We start from the raw sequence: 18,802 nt of genomic DNA, 5'->3' as shown, positions 1-18,802 counted from the left end.
TTTACCAGACATGTCCCTAGAAACAGTATCAAAGTGGGATTCTGGGACTGAGTAGCTTATACATTTAAGGAATGCAAAGATGACTTGTTATGCCTGGCAGATATTGTGAACTGGCAATCCATACCAAGCACGGGCAACACAATTACTCAAATTATATTGGATGGAGTAGGTCTGTGGAGGGCAAGACTTCAGGTGATCAAATGGGGTGGCTGTGCTTGATTATGATAACAATCATAGTTTTTAGTATGACTTATTAGATGTACTAGAAAGCTTACCAAAAACAACAACAACAACAACAAAACAACAAACTTATGACCTTGAATATCCAGCTCAAGGCCAGCGTAGAGAACCTGACAGCTGTATGGGGAAGAGGGAGCCTTACCTCACCACACACAAAATCAGGAATTTTAAACAGACCTATATAAGCAATCTAAAATAATTAATCTCCTAGAAGAAAACAGGAGAATATCTTCATAAGTTTGGGATAGACAAAGATTCCTTAAACAGGATATACGAAGCAAGAAGCACTAACTATAAAGAAAAGGCTGAGAAACTGATCGTCTAAAAATTAATAATTTTGGACTTCCCTGATGGCGCGGTGGTTGGGAGTCTGCCTGCTGGTGCAGGGGACGCAGGTTTGAGTCCTGGTGCGGGAAGATTCCACGTGCCGTGGAGCAGCTTGGCCCGTGTGCTGCAACTACTGAGCCTGCGCTCTAGAGCCTGCGAGCCACAACTACGGAGCCCGTATGACACAACTACTGAAGCCCGCACGCCTAGAGCCCGTGCTTCGCAACAAGAGAAGCCACCGAAATGAGAAGCCCACGCACCACGAAGAGTAGCCCCCGCTTGATGCAACTAGAGAAAAGCCTATTTAGCCACGGAGACCCAGCGCAGCCAAAAATAAATAAATAAATTTATTTTTTAAAAAATTAATAATTTTGTTCATCCAAAGACACCATGAAAAGAATAAAAATTACAAGCCACTAATTGGGAAAAGATGCTTGCAAATTATATTTCTAAAAAAGGACTCATATCCATAATACATTAAAAACTCATAGAAATCAATAAAAAAAGGCAATCCAATAACACTTGAGTAAAAAGACTTGAAGAGATAATTTACAAAAAAAGATACAAAGACTGGCCAGTGAGGGACTTCCCTGGTGGCGTAGTGGTTAAGAATCCGCCTGTCAATGCAGGGGACACGGGTTCAATCCCTGGTCCGGGAAGATCCCACATGCCGCAGAGCAACTAAGCCTGTGCGCCACAACTGCTGAGCCTGCACTCTAGAGCCCGCGAGCCCCAACTACTGAGCCCACGTGCTACAACTACTGAGCCCACGTGCCACAACTACTGAAGACTGCATGCCCTAGAGCCTGAGCACTGCAACTACTGAAGCTTGCGTGCTGCAACTACTGAAGCCCCCACGCCTAGAGCCCATGCTCCGCAACAAAGAGAAGCCACCGCAATGAGAAGCCTGCGCACCGCAACGAAGAGTAGCCCCCACTCACCACAACTAGAGAGAGCCCGTGCGCAGCAACGAAGACTCAATGCAGACAAAAAATAAATAAAATTTAAAAAAAAAAGATTGGCCAGTGAACATGTGAAAACGTGCTCAACATTATTATTCATGGAAACTAAATCTTCAATGAGATACCATTACACACTCACCATAATGGCTTACTATTTAAAAGACAATACTAAGTGTTGGCCAGAAGAGGGAGCAACTGGAATTCCTTCATATTGCTGGTGGGATAGTAAATTGATAAAATCACATTGGAAAAATGTTGGCAGCATTTAATATTTTTTCACACAAAAAGCTAAACAAACATATACTTTATGATGTAGTAATTCCATTCTGACATTTATACCCAACAGAAATGAAAGCTCTGTCTAGCAAAAGACTTATACAAGAATGTTCATAACTGCTTTATTCATAATAGGCTCCAAACGGAAGCAACTCAAATACCTACCAGCAGTGGAATGGATAAATAAATTGTTGTATATTCAGACTATGGAGGACCATAGTGGAAAAGAGCAAATTACTAATACTTGTGACAATATGGAGGAATCTCAAAGTCATAATATTGATTGGAAAAAGTCAGACATAAAATATATACCACAGGGGTTTCCCTGGTGGCACAGTGGTTGAGAGTCTGCCTGCCGATGCAGGGGACATGGGTTCATGCCCCAGTCCGGGAAGATCCCACAGGCCGCAGAGCGGCCGGGCCCGTAAGCCATGGCCACTGAGCCTGTGCGTCCGGAGCCTGTGCTCCGCAACGGGAGAGGCCACAACAGTGAGGGACCGTGAACTGCAAAAAAAAAAAAAAAAAAAAAAAAAAAAAGATATATATATATATATATATATCACATAATTCTATTTATATGAAGTTCACAACCAGGCAAAACTAATCTATGGTATTAGAATTCAGGATAATGGCTAGCCTTAGAAGTATACTGACAAGAAAGGGCATGTGGGACCTTTCCAGAGTACTGGGAATGTTCCATAGCTTGCTCTACTTTCCAACCCCTCCCAATGATACTGATAGTTATTTTTGTTTATTTCACAGTCACAGGATGCCTGATGGTCAGAATTCTAAATGCTACTACTGCACACCTTCCCTTTCAACAAATGATTCAGACAAATTAACCACAAGATTAACCTTGATACCAACATAAATTGAACAAAATTTTATTGACAGAAACGAAAATAAATAAACATTGTGGGGAAGATCTGAGGGACTAGAATCAGAATTTTGTGCTCTCTACTTATCCTTGAATAAGGAAGGACCATTGAGGAGATATTATGATGGTAAAACTGTTCCTGCTGGTGAGCATCAAGGACACAGGATCAAGGCCTTAGAAGCCATGCTTTATGAAGTCATATCAGAAACTTTTAGAAAGCTTGTTGTTTAGAATCATATCATAGACTTACAAGACCAGAAGAACCTGGTTTTAAGCTTGGACAGTCAAGAATGCTGGCAATGTTAAAAACAAAGAAACAAACAAAACCCCCCAGACTCATTCTTGTCTTGGAGACAATTAGTATATTTCCTACTCTGGTTATACCTAATCAGGTATCTCCAAGTTTACCCCAATCTCCAAACTTACCCAATGATCTATAAAAGTGTACTTGAACATTGGGAGATCTACCTTCGGGGAGACTGTATTTCTTTTTTTTTTTTAAACCTTTATTGGAGTATAATTGCTTTCCAATGTGTTAGTTTCTGCTGTACCACAAAGTGAATCAGCTATATGTATACAAACATCCCCATATCCCCTCCCTTGTGAGCCTCCCTCCCACCCTCCCCATCCCACCTCTCTAGGTCATCACAAAGCATTAAGCTGATCTCCCTGTGCTATGCGGTAGCTTCCTATTAGGGGAAGGGGAAGCTGGGATGAAGTGAGAAAATAGCATTGACATATATACACTACCAAATGTAAAATGGATGGCTAGTAGGAGACTAGTAGTGAAGGTAGATCTTCCTTGTCTATTAAGTTATTGAATTTCAGCATTATTTTTTTACAATTGGTAGTTTTATTATCTCATGAACACCTGAAAAAAGGAACCCTAAAATGTATGAAAAATATAAACCTCTCTGAAGAAAACATTAAGAGTAAAGCTTCATGCTCATGAATTAGGCAATGGTTTCTTAGATAAGACAGCAAAATCACAAACAACAAAAGGAAAAAGAGATTGGACTTGATTAAAATTTAAAACGTTTGTGCCACAAAAAACACCATCAGGAATGTAAAAAACCCATAGAATGAGAGAAAATACATGCAAATCATATATCTCTTAAGGGACTTACATTCAGAATATATAAAGTACTTTTATAACTCATCAATAAAAAAACAATTAACTCAATTTTAAATTGGCAAAGGATTTGAATAAGTATTTCTCCAAAGAAGATATATTAGTGACCAATAAACACATGGAAAGATTCTTAATATCGTTAGTCATTAGAGAAATGCAAATCAAAACCACGAGATACAATTTCCCATCCACTACAGTAACTAAAATTTTAAAAAGACAGATAATAATAAGTGTTGGTGAGGGTGTAGAGAAATAATCCTCATACATTGCTGGTGGGAATGTAAAATGGTACAGCCATAGTTTGACAGTTCTTCAAAATGTTAAACATAGAGTTAACATATGACCTAGCAATGAGAATCCTAAGTATATACCCAAAAGAACTGAAAGCATATGTCTACACAAAACTTGTACACAGATGTTCATAATAGTATTATTCATAAAAGCCAAAAAAGTGTAAAAAACATCAAATGTCCATCAACCCAAATATCCTGATGAATGGATAAACAAAATGTGCCAAATCCATATAATAAAATATTATTCATCCATAAAAAGGAATGAAGTACTGATATGTGCTACAACATGGATGAAACGTGAAGACATATTAAATCAATAAGTCAGTCACAAAAGGACAAATACTGTATGATTCTACTTATATGGGGTATCTAGAGGGTCAGATTCAGAGAGACAGAAAGTAGTTGCCTGGGGCTGGAGGGAAGAGAGAATGGAGAGTTATTGTTTAATGGCTATGGAGTTTAAGTTTAGAAAGATGGAAACATTCTGGAGGCAGATGGATGGTGATGATGGTTGCACAACAATGTGAATATACCTAATGCTACTGAGCCATACCCCTAAAAGAAATTAAAATGTTAAAGTCTGTGTTGTGTATATTTTAACAAATAAATACATTGGAGTAAACAAAACCACCAGCAGGAATCAACAACAACAACAAAAGAACCATATTATGCCAAAAGGTAGAAAAGTATGAGCTAAGGAAAGGAAGAGAAACTTCTGATGTAACAGGTCACGCTGCTCTATGTCTAACCCTTTAAAGCAATATAGAGAGAAGGAAGGTAAATCGACAAAATCCTGAGGACTCCCAGCAATATCCTCCTAAGGAGACAGAGGTTGACAGTGGATGAGATGGTTTCCAAAGGAAAAGTAAAGGGAAAAACCAGCCCTCTTAAGTGAAGTCAGGTTCACCACCTTCCAAGGTCCTTTACTGAGTTGAGAGAATGAATCAAGTGCTACCTAGATGAGGTGAAGCAAACAGTCTCAAGAATAATTTACCCACATTGCATCAGAGCAAAGTGAAGATCTACCAGTGCTGCTCACTTTAGTGATGAACCAGAGAAAAAGAGGAGGAGGAGGAAGAGAAGGAGGAGAAGATGTGAGGGAGGAAAGGGGTAAAGAAGGCAGAATAGGGGAGGGAAGGGGAGAGGAAACGGCAGAACAGGAAGGCACTGATAGCATACAAGAGATATAAAGAATCCAGTCGGACAAAGCATATCCCAAGATAAGGTAAAATTTCCTCTGTATTTTGCATCAAAAGACTTTAATGAATTAATAGATTCAACAAGACAAGATCTCAAAGCCTCAATAACTGAATGACAACATGAAAAGGCAGATCATAGAGATAGAGAAATAAATTGAGAGCCATGTCCCTTTATCATTCTAGGCTCCAAGACAGGTTAACAAAATTTAACTGTGTTGGAAGGGGGGAGGCATCTGTCAATAAGGTCAATCAATATGAATTTTTCCTTTCAACTGTGCAAACTGAGAGGAGCTATGTAGGCTTGATCAATGACATCAATGACGAAATTTGACATCAATGACAAAATTACCAAACCAAGTAAATGGAGAGCCATATATCATTTACCCACCTCCACCTCTTACAAGCTGTGTGACTTTATTTTTTTTTATTTTTATAAATTTATTTATTTATTTATTTATGGCTGCATTGGGTCTTCATTGCTGCATATGGGCTTTCTCTAGTTGCAGTGAGCGGGGGCTACTCTTTGTCGCAGTGCACGGGCTTCTCACTGCGGTGGTTTCCCGTTGCGGAGCACAGGCTCTAGGCACATGGGCTTCAGTAGTTGTGGCTCGTGGGCTCTAGAGTGCAGGCTCAGTAGTTGTGGTACACAGGCTTCGTTGCTCCGTGGCATGTGGGATCTTCCCGGACCAGGGCTCGAACCCATGTCCCCTGCATTGGCAAGCAGATTCTTAACCACTGCACCACCAGGGAAGCCCAAGCTGTGTGAGTTTAATCATATCAATTTAAACTGTAAAAGTAATTTAACATTACCTATTTCAACTTGGTTGTTGTGAATATTAAATGAGATGATATTTGTAACATGCTGAGTACAACTATAGTAGCTCAGTGAGTGGGAGTTATTATTATTTGTCTTTGGGGAGGGTAAAAAAAACCACTGAAATTGTAAATGAGAATAAAGCATGATGTTTCAGAGTCCTCCTGCTTTAGGGTTGTTCATAGGATCCTATTTTTGTAGATACTAAAAATCCATCATCACCACCACCACCACCACCACCCCACCAGAGGATTTTGGGAAGATGGGATGTACTAGGAATCTCTCTCCCAATTTGGACAACAATTGCACTGGAAGAATCTATCTGATGTAATAGTTTGGGAACTCTGGAATCTATTGAAGGCTTGCAACTTCCAGAGGAAGACTCCTGTAGTAAATTGTGGTTAATTTCAGCCCTTAGCACAGTAGAAGCTACCCATCCTCCACCTCTAGCCTCAGGGCAGGCAGTTATGCATGTGTTCCTGGGGCTGCTGCACACAGCTTGCAGGAGCCAGTGTGGGCAAAAAGGACCTTGTCCTCCAAATATTGGGGATCTGTGCTCTGTTTGCTGATTGCAGCTTCTTATCACAGAGGTGCAGACAAAAAGGAGGGTGGCCATTCTTGTTGCACCTCTTTCAGTGTTGCAAGTCCACTCCCCACTGGCTGAAATGACTTCCAGGGAATTTAAAGGTCTGGGCCCTTCCCCCTTATCTACCCCATCATTTGTCTCTTTTTTTCCCTTTTGGGAACCAGACATTAAAGACTAGGACATTTGAGGTATTATCAAAAAGACAAGAGGCAACAAGTGTTGGTGAAGATGTGGAGAAAAGAGAACACTGTTGGTGGGAATGTAAATTGGTGCAGCCACTGTGGAGAACAGTGTGAAGACTCCACAAAAATCAAAAATAAAACTACCATATGATTCAGTGATTCAACTTTTGGGTATATATCCACAGGAAATGAAATCACTATCTCAAAGAGATATCTGCATCCCCATTTTCAATGCAGCATTATTCAGAATAATCAAGACAGGAAAACAACCTAAGTGTTCACCAACAGATGAATGGATAAAGAAAATGTGGTATATATACACAATAGAATATTATTTGGCCATTAAAAAGAAGGAAACCCTGCCATTTGCAACAATGGATGAAACAGAAGGCATTATGCTAAATGAAATAAGTCAAAGAAAGACAAATGCTGTATGACCTCACTTATATGTAGAATCTATTAAAAAGTCAAACTAATAGAAATTGAGAGCAGAATGGTGGTTGACAGGAGTGTGGTGGCAGGGGAATGGGGAAGGGGTAATTGGTGAAGGTGGTTGAAGGGGACAAATTTCCAATTATAAGATGAATAATTCTGAGGATACAACATACAGTACAGTGACATAGGTAACAATACTATACATATATTTGAAAGTTGCTAGGAGGGTAAGTCTAAAAAGTTCTCATCACACAAAAAAATTATAACTACGTAAGATGACTGATGTGTTAACTAACCTTACTGTGATAATCGTTTTGCAATATATACATATATTAAATCATTACACTGTACATCTTAAACTTACACAATATTATGTCAATTACATCTCAGTAAAGCTGGGGAGAAAGACTAGGACATTCAAAAGCAACTGCATACACAAGGAAAACTTAGAAACTGACCACATACACTTGGGGAAAGGTACAGGCTCAGGAAAGACCTAAGAAGATCTTGAGTTTACATCTCAGGCTAATCCTTGGCACAGAGACAGCCCACAACAATAAAAAAACAAAAACATTAACAACAAAAAAGCAAACCCTGGGGAAGGGGGGAATCTGACTTCCAGATCTACTATATTACTAGATTCAAATGTCCAGTATTCAACAAAAAATTCACAAGGCATACAAAAAAAAAAACCAGAAAATATACCCCATTCAAAGGAAAAAATTAAATCAACAGATATGTTCCATCTTAAAGATACTCAAAAAACTAAAGGAAGATGTGGAAAAAGTCAAGGAAATAATACATGAACAAAATGGAAATATCAACAAAGAGATAGAAAAACTAAAAGAACCAAAAAGAAATTCTACAGCTGAAAAAGCACAATAACTGAAATAAAAAATTTGTTAGAGGGGGGCTTCCCTGGTGGCGCAGTCGTTGAGAGTCCACTTGCCAATGCAAGGGACACGGGTTCATGCCCCAGTCCGGGAAGATCCCACATGCCACGGAGCGGCTAGGCCTGTGAGCCATGGCCGCTGAGCCTGCACATCCGGAGCCTGTGCTCTGCAACGGGAGAGGCCACAACAGTGAGAGGCCCACGTACCGCAAAAAAACAAAAATTTGCTAGAGGGATTGAAAGGTAGAAGAATCAGTTAATTTGAAAATAGGACAATGAAAATTAGCGAGTCTGAGGAACAGAAAGAAAAATCATTGAAGCAAAGTGAATAATGGTTTGTAAGTGTACTTGTGTTTTCTATATGATTTAAGAGACTAATACATTTAAAGAAAAAAATGATTAATGTAAAAGCTAGTATTACTTACTGTTAACTTGGGTTTGTAACTCCAAATCTCATTTTCTACATAATTTAGGAGACTTATGCATTTAAAAGAATTACTAATTTATGTTTGGAGGCACACAATGTATAAGGATGTAATTTTGTGACATCAACAGCTGAAACAACAGTAGTTGGAGACTTCAATACCCCACTCACAATTATGGACAGAACACCGGACAGAAGATAGGTAAGGACATCAAGTTCTTAAACAGTGCAGTAAACCAACTGGATCTAATAGACATACACAGAACATTCCACCCAACAACAGTACATATACTTCTTAAAGGCATATGGAACAATTTCCAGGACAGACCATATGTTATACCACGAATTAAGTTTCAACAGACTTAAAAAGATAAATATCACACAAAGTATCTCCTCTGATCACAAGGAGATGAAGTTAAAAATTAATAACAAAGAAAACTGGAAATTCACAAAATTGTGGAAACTAAACAACACTCATTTGAACTAGCAACCTACCAAAGAAGAAATCACAAGGGAAATTGTAAAATACCTACAGACAAATGAAAATGAAAATACAATATACCAAAACTTATGGGATGAAGTGAAAGTGGTGCTAAGGGGGAGATTTATTACTCTAAATATTTACATTAAAAATAAGGAAGAGAGGGCTTCCCTGGTGGCGCAGTGGTTGAGAGTCCACCTGCTGATGCAGGGGACATGGGTTTGTGCCCCGGTACGGGAGGATCCCACATGCCACGGAGCGGCTAGGCCCGTGAGCCATGGCGGCTGAGCCTGCGCGTCCGGAGCCTGTGCTCCGCAATGGGAGAGGCCACAACAGTGAGAGGAAGAAATGAGTGAAGGAAGCCAAAAAGTACGAACTTCCAACTATAAAATAAATAAGTCATGGAGATGTACAGGAATACCTAGGAGGTACTGCAAGTTTGTTTCTAGGCCAACACAATAAAGCAAATATTGCAATAAAGCAAGTCACATGAATTTTTTGGTTTCCCAGTGTATATAAAAGTTACGTTTACACTAGACTGTAGTCTATTAAGGGTGTAATAGTATTATGCCTTTAAAACAATGTATATACCTTAATTTAAAAATACTTTATCACTGAAAAATGCTAACCATCATCTGAAAATGGATGGTTGCTACAAACCTTCAGTTCGTTAAAAAAAAAAGCAATATCTGCAAAGTGCAATAAAGCTAAGCACAATAAAATTACATATACCTGTAATGTACAGCATGGTTACTATAGTTAATAATACTGTATTACATATGTGAAAGTTGCTCAGAAAGTAGATCTTAAAGTTCTCATGACAAGAAAAAAAAAGCTGTAACTATGTATGGCGATGGATGTTAACTAGACTTATTGTGGTAATAATTTTGCAATGTCTACAAATATAAAATCATTATGTTGTATACCTAAAACTAATATAATGTTATATGCCAATTATACCTCAATTAAAATTGTTAAAACAAAAACCAAGAAATTTCTCAAACCAACAATTTAACTTTAAAACTTAAGGAACTAGAAAAAGAAGAACAAAGTAAACCAAAAGCTAGCAAGGAAAAAGGAAATAATAAAGATTAGAGCAGAGATAAATGGAATAGAGAGTCAAAAAACAAGACAGAAAATCAATAAAATCAAAAGTTGATTCTTTGAAAAGATCAATAAACCTTTACCTAGATGAACTGAGAAAAAAAGAAAGACAACTCAAATTACTAAAATCAGAAGTGAAAGTGAGAACATTACTGCTACTTCTACAGAAGTATAAAGGATTATAAGAGAGTATTATAAACAACTGTACACCAGCAAATTGGAGAAGCTAAATAAAATGGAAAAATTCCTAGAAAAAACACCCTACAAGACTAAGTAAATCGTGAAGAAATAGAAAATCTGAATAGACCTAAAACTAGTAAGGAGATTGAATTAGTAATAAAAAATCTCTCGACAAAGAAAAGCCCTGGACCTGATGGCTTCACTGGTGAATTCAACAAAACATTTAAAGAAGAGCTAATACTGATCCTTCTCAAACTTTTCCAAAAAATTGAAAAGGAGGGAACATTTCCCAACTCACTCCATGAAGCCAGTGTTATTCTGATACCAAAGCCAAACAAAAACACTATCAAAACAGAAAAAGGAAAACTGTAGACCAATATCCCTGATGAGTAATGATGCAAAAATCCTCAACAAAATACTAGCACACAGAATTCAGCAGCCCATTAAAAGGATTATTCATCATGACTAAGTAGGGTTTATTCCTGTAATGCAAGGAACATTGAATGCAAACAACATATGAAAACTGATTAATGTAGTATACCACATCAACAGAATGAAAGAAAAAAACCCACAACATCATCTTAACTGATACAAAAGAGCATTTGACAAAATTCAACATACTTTCATGAAAAAACACTTAACAGACTAGAAATAGAAAAAAACTATGCGGGGTGGTGAGTGGATGAATTGGGAGGTTGGGATTGAGATATATACACTATTGATACTATGTATAAAATAGATAACTAATGAGAACCTACTGTACAGCACAGGGAACTCTACTCAGTGCTCTATGGTGACCTAAATGAGAAGGAGATCCAAAAAAGAGGGGATATATGTATATGTATAGCTGATTCACCTTGCTGTACAGTGTAAACTAATACAATATTGTAAAGCAACTATACTCCAATAAAAATTATAAAAAAAAGAAGAAAACTAACTAAACATAATGAAAACCATATATGAGAAACCCACAGTAAACATTATACTCAAGGGTGAAAGACTTAAAGCTTTTCCTCTAAGATCGGGAACAAGGCAAGGAAGCCCACTCTCACTACTTCTATTCAATATAGTACTGGAAGTTCTAGCCAGAGCCATTAGGCAAGAGAAAGAAGTTAAAAGCATCAGAATTGAAAAGGAAGTAGTAAAATCATCTCTGTTCACAGATGATGTGATCTTATATGTAGAAATCCCTAAAGCTTCTACAAAAAAAAAAAAAAAAAAGAAAGAAACCTATTAGAACTAATAATGGAATTTAGCAAAATAGCAGGGTATAAAATCATCACTCAAAAATCAGTTGCATTTCTGTACACTAATATGAATAATTAGAAGACAAAATTAGGAAAACAATTCCATTTACAATAGCATCAAAAAACTACTTAAGAAATAACCAAATTAGTTAAAGGTAACCCACAGAATGGGAGAAAATATTTGCAAATCATATATCTGACATGGGATTAATATGCAGAATAAATAGAAAACTCTTAAAACTGAACAATAAAAACAAGCAATCTGATTAACAAACAGGTAAAGGACTTGAAAAGACATTTCTCCAAAGAAGATTAAAAAATGGCCAATGAGGACATAAAAAGATGCTCAACATCACTAATAATTAGGGAAATGCTATCAAAACTATAATGAAAAACCACTTCAAAAAAAAAAAAAAAAACCACTTCACATCCATTAGGATGATTACTATCAAAAGACCAGAAAATAACAAGGGTTGGCAATGATGTGGAGAAACTGGAACTCTTTTGCACTGGGGGTCAGAATGTAAAACGGTACAGTGCTGTGTAAACAGTATTGCAGTTCCTCAAAAAATTATAGAATTATCATATGATCCAGCGATCCCACTTCTAAGTATATACCCAAAAGAAATAAAAGCAGGTCTCAAAGATATATCTGTATAGCCATGTTCATAGCAACACTATTCACAATAGCTAAAACATGGAAGCAACCCAATTGTCCACTGATGTATGAATGGACAAGCAAAATGTCATATATAACATACAACTGAATATTATTCAGCCTTAATGATGAAGAAAACTCTGACATATGCTATTACATGGATGACCCTTGAGGACATTATGCTAAGTGAAATAATCTAGTCACAAAAGGACAAACACTGTATGATTCCACTTATATGAGGTACCAAAGTAGTCAAAATCAGAGACAGAAAGTAGAATGGTAGCTGTGAGAGGCTGTGGGGAAGAGGGAAGTGGGGATTTATTTTTTGAAGGGTATAGAGTTTCAAGATGAAAAGAGTTATGGAGATGGATGTTGGAGATACTTGCAGAATATTTGCATGTATTTAATACCACTGAACTATACACTTAAAAATGGTTAAGATGGTAAATTTTGTTATGTTTATTACAGTAAAATTTTTTAAAAATCCATCACCCCTAATAGGTCTGTGACCTTAGGATTAGTTCATTAATATGGCAGATTTTAAAATAAATCTTCTAATCCCTGGCTCACAGGTAGTGCCTATACCAATAAAAGTGAATTCCTCACCTGCCTTTGTCAAGTAAACCTTTCCACTTCGGGAAACAAAAGTAATATCTGAAGTATAAAAACTATGATAAGTATTCTTTATGATATCATCATGAAAGTCAGCTATTAATTCAAAGGTGTTGCCGCCATCAATTGAAAGCCATACCTAAGGGAATAAAAAGATAATACCTCACTAAAGAGTTGCCATGTAACAGTCATCAGTTACCTAATCTTCCTACATAAGAAAAGTCATGCACCATGACCATACTCCCACATCCATCACACACACACAGACGTACAGACAGACTCCTTACCTACTTGGTTAACCATCTATTTCCTTCCTAGAGTTTGTGCAAAAGTGTACATGGCAGTCTTCAGTTTTAAACAGTATGCATTGTGAATGCACCAAAGAACAAAGTTATTCCATCATCTCCCAACTGGTCCTCCTTGTTCATAAAAGGATGAAGTGTTGGATGTATTTGGATATGGAGGAGAGTGCTTATCCATATTAAAATGAGACTTCTGTGCTGAATTCCTTTATTAGTTCTAATCAGGTTTTGTTTTTGTTTCGTTTGTTTCGTAGAATCTTCAGAGTTTTCTACATACAAGATCATATCATCTGTGCATAGAGATAATTTTACTTCTTCCTTTTATATGCAGATACTTTAAAATTTCTTTTTCTTGTCTAATAGCTCTGGTTAGAACTTCCAGTACTATATTGAATACAAGTGTTGAGAGTGGGCTTCCTTGCCTTTTTCCTGATCTTAGAGGAAAAGCTTTAAGTCTTTCACCATTGAGCATAATGCTCACTGTGGGTTTCTCATATATGGTTTTCATTATGTTCAGGTAGTTTTCTTCTATTTCTAGTCTGTTAAGTATTTTTATCTTGAAAGTATGTTGAGTTTTGTCAAATGCTCTTTCGTATCAATTGAGATGATGCTGTGATTTTTTTTTCTTTCATTCTGTTAATGTGGTGTATTACATTGATCAGTTTCATATGTTGAACCATCTCTGTGTTCTAGGAACAAATCCCACACGGTATGTATAATCCTTTTAATGTGCCGCTGAATTCAGTTTCCTAGTATTTTGCTGAGAATTTTTGCATCAGTGTTTTCTAGGGATTTGGTCTCTAGTTTTTCTTTCTTGTAGTATCCTTGTCTGGCTTTGGTATCAGGATAATGGTGGCATCATAGAATGACCTTGGAAGTGTTCCTTCCTCTTCATTTTTTTTGGTATGAGTTTGAGGAGGATTAGTGTTAATTCTTCTTTAAATATAATATTTGGAACAACTCACCAATTAAGCCATCCCATCTTGGGCTTTTCTTTGTTGGGAGGTTTGATTACTGATTCAATCTCCTAACTAGTTATTGGTCTGTTCAGATTTCCTATGCCTTCACAATTTAAGAATTAGTAGGTTGTATGTTTCTAGGAATTTAACCATTTCTTCTAGGTTATCCAGTTTGTTTGCATACAACTGTTCATAATATTCTCATATCCTCCTTATTTCTGTGACATCAATTGTAATGTCCCCTCTTTCAATTTTAGTTGTCTTCTTTTTCTTAGTTAATCTAGCTAAGGCTTGTCAATAAAGCAGCTCTTAATTTCATTGCTTTTTTTCCTATTGTTTTTCTATTCTCAATTACATTTATCTCTTCTCTAGTTTTTATTATTTCCTTCCATCTGCTAGCTTTGGTTTGGTGGGTCTTCTTTTTCTAGTTCCTTAAGTTGTAAAATTAGGTTGTTAATTTGAGATTTTTCTTTTTAATATGTGTTTATAGCTATAAACTTCCCTGTTAGTACTGCTATTGCTGCATCACATAAGTTTTTATTCACAGATTATTTTTTATTTTTTTACTGAAGTATAGTTGATTTACAGTATCATGTTAGTTTCAGATGTACAGCACAGCGATTCAGTTATATATATATATATATATATATATATATATATATATATATATATATATATATATATACATATCCTTCAGATTCTCTTTCCTTACAGGTTATTAAAAAACACTGGGCATAGTTCCATGTGCTAGACAGTAAGTCCTTGTTTATCTGTTTTATATATAGTAGTGTATATGTGTTAATCCCAACCTCTTAATTTATCCCTCTCCCCACCCCCTTTTCCCCTTTGGTAACCATAATTTGTTTTCTATGTCTGTGAGTCTCTTTCTGTTTTTGAAATAAGTTCACTTGTATCTTTTTTTTTTTCTTTTCAGATTCCACATGTAAGCGATATTATATGATAGTTATCTTTCTCTGTCTGATTTACTTCACCTAGTATGATAATCTCTAGGTCCATCCATGTTACTGCAAATGGCATTATTCATTATTTTTTATGGCTGAGTAGTATTTTATTGTGTATATATACACCACATCTTCTTTATTCATTCATTTATCTGTTGATGGAAATTTAGCTTGCTTCCACATCTTAGCTATTGTAAATAGTGCTGCAATATGTCTTGTTTTCATTTTAACTTTCTCAAGGTATTTTATGATTTCCCTTATGACTACCTCTTTGACTCACTAGTTGTTTAAGAATGTGTTAATTTCCACATACTTGTGGATTTTCCAGTTTTCCTTCTATTGACTTCTAGTTTCATTCCACTGTGATTGGAAAATATACTTTGTATAATTTCAATCTTTTTAAGTGTGTTAAGACTTGTTTTGTGGCCTCACATATGATCTTTCCTAGAGAATGTTCTGTGTGTATTTGAGAAGAATTTATTCTGCAGCTGCTGGGTGCAGTATTCTGATTACATCGGTTAGGTGCAATTGGTCTACAGTGTTGTTCATGTCTTCTGTTTCCTTATTTATCTTCTGTCTGGTTGTTCTATCCATTGTTGAAAGTGGAGTATGACGTCTCTTACGATTATGTTGCTATCTATTTCTCCCTTCATTCTTTCAAAGTTTGCTTCATATTTATATTCAAAGTTTGCTCTGATGTTTCATGCATAAATATTTATAATGGTTATATCTTCTTGGTGAACTGACCTTTTATTCTTATATAATGTCTTTGTCTCTTGCAATGATTTCTGACTTAAAGTCTATTTTGTATGATTACAAAACAGTATACCCATCCCTGCTCTTTTGGATGCCATTTGCATGAAATATTTTTTCAACCTTTTCATTTTCAGCCTATGTCCTCAGATCTAAAGTGAGTCTCTTGTAGACAGAATATAATTGCATCTTGTGTTTTTTTTTAAAATCAGTTCAGCTAATTCATGTCTTTTGATTGGGATATTTAGTCTATTTAAATGTAAAATAATTACTGACAGGGAAGGATTTACTATTACCATTTTGTTTATTGTTTCGTATGTCTTGTAGCTTTTTGTCCCTCCTTTCCTCTCTTACTATCTTCCTTTGTGTTTTTTGGGGTTTTTTTTGCAGTGACACGTTTTGGTTTCCTTCTTGTGTTCTTGTGTATATATTCCACATATATTTTTTTCTTTGTAGTTACCACTGCAATTACATAAAATATTACATTCTCCTTTTTTGTTTTGTTTTGTTTTTGTTTGCGGTACGCGGGCCTCTCACTGTTGTGGCCTCTCCCGTTGCAGAGCACAGGCTCTGGACGTGCAGGCTCAGCGGCCATGGCTCACGGGCCCAGCCGCTCCGCGGCATGTGGGATTTTCCCAGACTGGGGCACGGACTTGTATCCCCTGCATCAGCAGGCGGACTCTCAACCACTGCGCCACCAGGGAAGCCCTACAGTATTCTTGATTGACAGTTTTTTGGGTTTATTTTCCCTTTCAGCACTTTGAATATATCATCCCACTCCCTCCTGGCTTGCACTGCTTCTGCTGAGAAATCCACTGATAATTTTATGAAAGTTCCCTTGAATGTGACAAAGTCACTGTTCTCTTGCTGCTTACAAGATTCTGTCTCTGACTTTTTTTTTTTTTTTAAACATCTTTATTGGGGTATAATTGCTTTACAATGGTGTGTTAGTTTCTGCTTTATAACAAAGTGAAAAAGCTATACATATACATATGTTCCCATATGTCTTCCCTCTTGCGTCTCCCTCCCTCCCACTCTCCCCATCCCACCCTTCCAGGCTGTCACAAAGCACCGAGCTAATATCCCTGTGCCTTGCGGCTGCTTCCCCCCAGCTATCTACCTTACTACGTTTGTTAGTGTGTATATGTCCATGACTCTCTCTCGCCCTGTCAAAACTCACCGTTCCCCCTCCCCATATCCTCAAGTCCGTTCTCCAGTAGGTCTGCGTCTTTATTCCTGTCTTACCCCTAGGTTCTTCATGACATTTTTTTCCCTTAAATTCCATATATATGTGTTAGCATACGGTATTTGTCTTTTTCTTTCTGACTTACTTCACTCTGTATGACAGACTCTAGGTCTATCCATCTCATTACAAATAGCTCAATTTCATTTCTTTTTAAGGCTGAGTAATATTCCATTGTGTATATGTGCCACATCTTCTTTATCCATTCATCCGATGATGGGCGCTTAGGTTGTTTCCATCTCCGGGCTATTGTAAATAGAGCTGCAATGAACATTTTGGTACATGACTCTTTTTGAATTTTGGTTTTCTCAGGGTATATGCCCAGTAGTGGGATTGCTGGGTCATATGGTAATTCTATTGTCTCTGACTTTTGACAGTTTGATTATAATGTGTCTCAGTGTTGGTCTCTTTGGACTTATTCTGATTGGAATTTCTTTAACGTGTATGTCCATTTTCCCCCTCAAATTTGAGAAGTGTTTGACCATTATTTCTTTAAATAAGCTCTGTGTCCCTTTCTCTCTCTCTCTTCACCTTCTGGGGCTCCCATAATTGCATACGTAGGCCCATGTGATAGTATCTGTAAATTCCTGAGGTTCTCTTCACTTTTCTTCATTCTTTTTTTTCTTTTTGCTCCTCTGACTTGATGATTTCAAATAAGCTCTCTTCAATTTGCTGATTCTTTCTTCTGCTTGATCTAGTCTGCTGTTAAACTTGTCTAGTGAGTTTTTCAGTTCAGTTATTGTATTTTTCAGTTCCGGAATTTCTGTTTGACCTTTTAAAATGATTTCTATCTCTTTGTGATAGTCTCGTTTTGTCCATGCATTATTTTCCTGATTTCACTTAGTTATCTGTGTTCTTGTCTGACTCATTGAGCACCTTTATGACGGTGGTTTTCAATTCTTTGTCAGGCATCTCATAGACCTGCATTTCTTTAAGGTCATTTTCTGGAGTTTTATTTTGTTCCTTTGATTGGATCATGTATGCCTGTTTCTTTGTATGTCTTCTGATGTTGCTGTTGTTGTTTTGAGACTTGGGCATCAGATAAAGCAACCACATTTCCAGTTTTTATGGACTGGCTTAGGCAGACCTTTACCAATCCGCCCAGTTAGAGATTCTAGGACCTCTGAAATCCTTTCTGAGGATGTGTCTTCTCTGGCTTGTTCTGTGCTTTTAGTTGTCTCAACTTCCCTCAACTGCTTATCCCTGCTTCTTCTCAGAAGCCCATAAGCTCTTGCCGCCGCTGGCATCTGCCTGCAGAACTGCAATTTTAACGTGCTGTAGTGATCATATCTGTTTCCAGCAGTTTCCAAACAAGGCTGCCAGTTCCATCAGTGCTCTGAGTCAAGTGAAACAGATTCCAGTCTGTCAGGCAGCCCCTGGTCTGGCCAGAATATTGGATGCACTGTTAGCTCTTTTGTTTCTGTCCTGAGGGAGACTCCTCGGTGTGGGAAGTTTCCTTCAAGTTGTGCTGCACTAAGTCAAATAGGAGGAGAGGCATGGATGTATGTGCAAAATGCTGCAAGTTTTTCTATCCCTTTTGCTGGAATCCCTTCTTGGTTTTAGCTTGGTTTGGGTGCTGTAGCTTCTCAACAGGCCTATAGAGTTCTTGCAAAGGTATGCTGGTTTGTATATTGCTATCTTTGTGGTTCTGGGGGAAAGTGA

The 18,802-nt window shown here is 37.2% G+C and overlaps 1 protein-coding gene across 1 annotated transcript in view; it reads right to left on the bottom strand.

The window, feature by feature from the left end:
- The window catches only part of CATSPERB (cation channel sperm associated auxiliary subunit beta), a 129,292-nt gene that overhangs the window by 52,446 nt on the left and 58,044 nt on the right, over window positions 1–18,802 (bottom strand). Inside the window, exon 14 of the mRNA XM_065871639.1 lies at window positions 12,916–13,060. Within this exon, the coding sequence (XP_065727711.1) occupies window positions 12,916–13,060 (145 nt within the window). The remainder of the gene's footprint in view (window positions 1–12,915; window positions 13,061–18,802) is intronic.

Source organism: Phocoena phocoena, chromosome 2 (assembly GCF_963924675.1).
Source record: "Phocoena phocoena chromosome 2, mPhoPho1.1, whole genome shotgun sequence".
Classification (NCBI taxonomy): domain Eukaryota; kingdom Metazoa; phylum Chordata; class Mammalia; order Artiodactyla; family Phocoenidae; genus Phocoena; species Phocoena phocoena.
The sequence above is the reverse complement of the archived record's forward strand: the minus strand, read 5'-3'. Positions and strand labels throughout refer to the sequence as shown.